The sequence below is a fragment of the Sapajus apella genome, unplaced genomic scaffold (assembly GCF_009761245.1).
Source record: "Sapajus apella isolate SASKATOON/1434 unplaced genomic scaffold, GSC_monkey_1.0 scaffold127, whole genome shotgun sequence".
Lineage (NCBI taxonomy): Eukaryota > Metazoa > Chordata > Mammalia > Primates > Cebidae > Sapajus > Sapajus apella.
This window is the reverse complement of record NW_022437067.1, coordinates 325,594-329,576: the sequence shown is the minus strand read 5'-3', so window position 1 is coordinate 329,576 and position 3,983 is coordinate 325,594. Positions and strand designations below refer to the sequence as shown.

At 67.6% G+C, this 3,983-nt stretch overlaps 1 protein-coding gene across 1 annotated transcript in view; it reads right to left on the bottom strand.

Moving 5' to 3' along the window:
- Positions 1-3,652, bottom strand: part of TTLL10 (tubulin tyrosine ligase like 10) — an 11,644-nt gene extending 7,992 nt beyond the window's left edge. Inside the window, exons 1-5 of the mRNA XM_032262048.1 lie at positions 2,105-3,652; positions 1,825-1,943; positions 1,561-1,690; positions 1,231-1,305; positions 415-500 (exon numbers count right to left, since the gene is read on the bottom strand). Coding sequence (XP_032117939.1) covers positions 415-500; positions 1,231-1,305; positions 1,561-1,690; positions 1,825-1,943; positions 2,105-2,391 — 697 coding nt within the window. The 5' untranslated portion in view covers positions 2,392-3,652. The remainder of the gene's footprint in view (positions 1-414; positions 501-1,230; positions 1,306-1,560; positions 1,691-1,824; positions 1,944-2,104) is intronic.
- Between the last annotated feature and the right edge of the window lie 331 nt (positions 3,653-3,983).

The following is a 3,983-nucleotide window of genomic DNA, read 5'->3' as shown; positions in this document are numbered from 1 at the left end:
CCCGCCCCGCCTGCCCCTGGACCCGACCCGCCCTGGCCACGCCCCCAGTCCCCCTCATTCTAAGGCGGCCCAGGACCCTTCTCTCCCAGCTGCGCCTCTGGCCCGGCCGCTCCAACCTGGGCCCTGCGCTAACCACACGCCTGGCCCCAGCTCCTGCCCATGCCTCGACTAAGCTCCAGCCCTGGCCCCGGTGCCCTCATACCCAACCTCCACGAAGGCCAGGCCCTCCCCTTTCCAACTCCTCAGCCCTCACCCAGACCAGGCCCAGCCGTGACCCCTTCCTGGGCGCCTGGCCTCGTGCCAGCCCCACGCAGCCCCTCCAGGCCCAGCGCGGCCCTCACCAGGCTCCTGCCTTGGTCCAGCGCTGACCCTGTCTCCCAGGGCCAGCCTGGTGTCCCCCCAGCGGCCCCTCACCGTCAAAGAGGGTGAAGAAAGCTTCTCTCTCGTCCTTGACGTCCAGACGGTAGGTCTCTGGGAAAAACTCTTCCATTCTCAGGACCCTGAGGGGTGGGGAGGTGGAAGGAGGTGCTGTCCCTTCATCCCAGGCTGCCTGTGCGCGTGCTTTGAGGCCTGGCCTGTGGCGGGAGGGAGCACGGCCCTGGCACCTGGAGCCCTCGGCCCTGCTCCTCGTGGGGTGTCGAGTTTCCTGCTCCTTTGCAGGCCCCGCTCGGGCTGTGCTGCTGGCTGCAGCCTCTGGCTGCCGACCCCACCCGGCCCCTCCTTCGCGGCTGCTTCTTTCCTGGTGGCTCTCCTGTCTGGCATTGTCTCAGCCGTGAGCCACCAGCTCCCGGCATGTCCTCGTGGCTGGGACCACGCGCACGTGCAGGGGGGTCAGCATGGGTCTCTGCCTGGCCAGGATGGACCCCTGGTTCTAGCTCCTGGTTCTCCCTTGTGTGGGACCCCCATCCTGCTTTCTCCTTTTCAGTCAGCACTGGGTTTAAGTCTGAACTGCAGTCTGAAGGCTCCTCACAGCAGGGCTGAGTGTCCACTCTGTGGCCCCTCACAGCGGGGCTGAGTGTCCACCTCTGTGGCCCCTCACAGCGGGGCTGAGTGTCCACTCTGTGGCCCCTCACAGCGGGGCTGAGTGTCCACCTCTGTGGCCCCTCACAGCGGGGCTGAGTGTCCACCTCTGTGGCCCCTCACAGCGGGGCTGTATCCACCTCTGTGGCCCCTCACAGCGGGGCTGAGTGTCCACCTCTGTGGCCCCTCACAGCGGGGCTGAGTGTCTACCTCTGTGGCCTGAGGTGTCCTGGGCTTGTCCACGGGAGGTCCTCCAGGGTGGCCGCTGCTGCGTCCTTTCCCAACCTGCAGCCCAGGGGACAGAGGGCCTGGCTGAGGGGCCACTCATGATGCTTGGAGCGGGTGGGGACTGGGGGATGGGGCATGGGTGGTAGTGGGTGGACACATGAGTTTTGATGAAAGCAGGCAGCTGGGTGGACAGAGGTGCCCGGAGGAAACAGCAGCATTGCTGTAGCTGAAGTGGATGCTGGACCTGGTGTAAGGAGGGCATCACGGGTGACCAGGGGCGGGGCAGGGCAGGGGCGGCAGGTGCAGACTCACCTGGCCTGGGGGCCGCCTGGCACCTTGCTGGCCTTGCCCATGGCCCGTGCCCGCCCCCGGAGGGTGCTGAGCAGCCCGATCTTGGTGGTGAGGAGCTTATTGTTGGGAAGCTGGTACAGCAGCTGCTCTCCTGGAGGGCAGAGGCCAGGGCGTGTGCGGAGGGTGTGCAGGACCTGGGTCCCCACCCCTCCAATCTGCCCCGTGCTCCAGCCCAGGAGGCCCTGTCGGCGGCCTGCCTGAGACGCCCGGCGCCCCCACCGCTACCTTCCCGGAAGCTGCTGTAGCTGTCCCGGCTCTTGACCTCGCACCACTTCAGCATGTAGTCCTCCCGGCCGCTGTCCTGGATGCGCTTCCAGCCCTTGCTTTTGCAGTAGGAGCTGATGCTGCGGGGCGGGGAGCAGAGGTGACGGGCGGGGGCCCAGGTGAGGGGGTGGGGACTGCGGGCGGCCAGTGGAGGCCGGGCTGGGCCCCAGAAGCAGGCGATGGGCGTTCAGCGGGGTTGGGTGGGGGGCGTTCAGCAGGACCAGGGCCGGCCCGTACTCACATTGAGGCCCCGTTGCTGCCTCCAATGTAGAAGAAGGGCCCGGGCTGGGTGCTGTGGGACGATGGCTTCCCACCCCCCAGCAGGAGCCCCTCCAGGAGGGCAGCTGGGGTCCCAGCGGCCTCAGCGTCATCCGGGTCTGCAGGTGGGCAGCTGGTCGGGAGCCCAGGGGTTGTGGGCGTGGCAGAGGCTCTTCCTGCCCCCTCCAGGTCTGGCCCACAGTGCCCGCCTGCATCGTGGTCTGGCTGGCCTGGCTGACTTGGGAGTCCCTCCTCCTGGCCACTCCCCATTGGCCTCTCATGGGCTGGGCCTGTGAATGGGTGGGGTGCCACAGGGATGGCTACGGGAGCCGTCCACTGAGCCGGGACCCTTGCCAGCCAGTTGCATCCCAGCCCGTTCGTCACAAGCCTGGACAATCCCCCCGGCCTGTCTGGGGCTCAAGTTCAGCCCAAGCTCCCACGCGGCTGGACAGCCCGGGGACTGCTCACAGCTGGGGAGGAGCCGCAACCACCCTCCAGGGCCTGGCTTCCTGCTGGCAGGGTCCAGGTGAGGGCACGGAGCTCAGAGCAGGGGCAGGGAGGGCCCCCACCCTTCTCACCAACAGGGCAGCGGCCTGGCACAGGGCAGGGACTGGGCAGAGAGGCCTGTGCTGGGTGCAGACTTGGCAGCAGGGGTGGCCCCAGGAGGGCAGGGGTCACAATGGCCATGATGACGTCACGGGTGACCCGAGGGGCCATTACCAGGCAGGGGACAAGGGGGGCTGCCCTTCTGGCCACAGGCAGGGGCAGTGCCACCCGTGGCTGCCTCTGGGGGTGGTACCAGCTGGACAGAACCTGGGCCGTGGACTGCGGCGTCTCCCTCTGTGCCTGCAGAGCCAGTGTCCACAGCAGGTCCCTCTCAGAGCAGTGGGGCATGGCCGTGCGTGGGTCCTGGTCCCACCCTATGAGACTGACTTCCCGGGGGATGGGCCGCCTGTCCCAGGGTGGCCCTGGCCTTGGAAAGGAGGAGGCCGCCCAGGGCTGCTCTATTCACCGAGACTCGAGCTGGGCGCGGCTGACTCCTTCGCTGCTTGCCCCTCTTGGAGCTGGCTCGGGTCCTAGTGGGCCATCCCTGGTGCTGGGCGAACCGGGCGTGGCTGCTGGCCACTAGCCGGGGGGGCACCAGGGTGAGGGCCCTGCAGGGAAGATGCCGCTCTGACCCTCCTATGGGACCTTCCATCTCCCCGAGGCCCCAGCGCTTGGGTGGAGCAGGCAGTCGGGCCCACCCAGCGTGGGGAAGGGCGCTTCCTGGGGCTATGGACCCGAGCCTCTGCATGCGCTGGACCCCGTCTCCTGGGGCAGCTGTGGGGCCTGGTGCCCTGTGGGGTCGAGGCCCTCTCTGGGCCCCGTCTCTGCCAGGCGAGTCCTCCCTGCCCAGAGCTGCTCCTCAGGCATGGCCGAGCTTGACCTGGGTCCCAGCTGGAAGGAGGGGCAGCATCAGGCCTGCTGGGTGGGGCGCCCGCCAGGAGATGGAGGGTGGGAGGGCTCCCTGGCCTGAGCAAGGGTCTCCGCTATTTCCAATGCTGACCCCAGAGCCCAGCTGTGGGCTGAGTGCAGCTGCCTGGCGCCTGCCGTCAGGATTCTGCTGCGGCCGCCCCCGGGGCCCAGGCCAGACCCCCAGGACGCCGTCCCCTGCAGCACCTTCCCGGGCTGCAACTCAGGAACTTCTCGGGAATTTTCAGCCACTTCCTTGACAGATCCTTCCGCCTCCGTCTCAAGCAAACAAACCTGTCTTGGGGCTGCTTGGGAGGTAACGAGTTTTGTTTTGTTTTTGTTTGTTTTTGAGCCGGAGTTTCGCTCTTGTTGCCCAGGCTGGAGTGTAATGGCGCAATCTCAGCTCACCG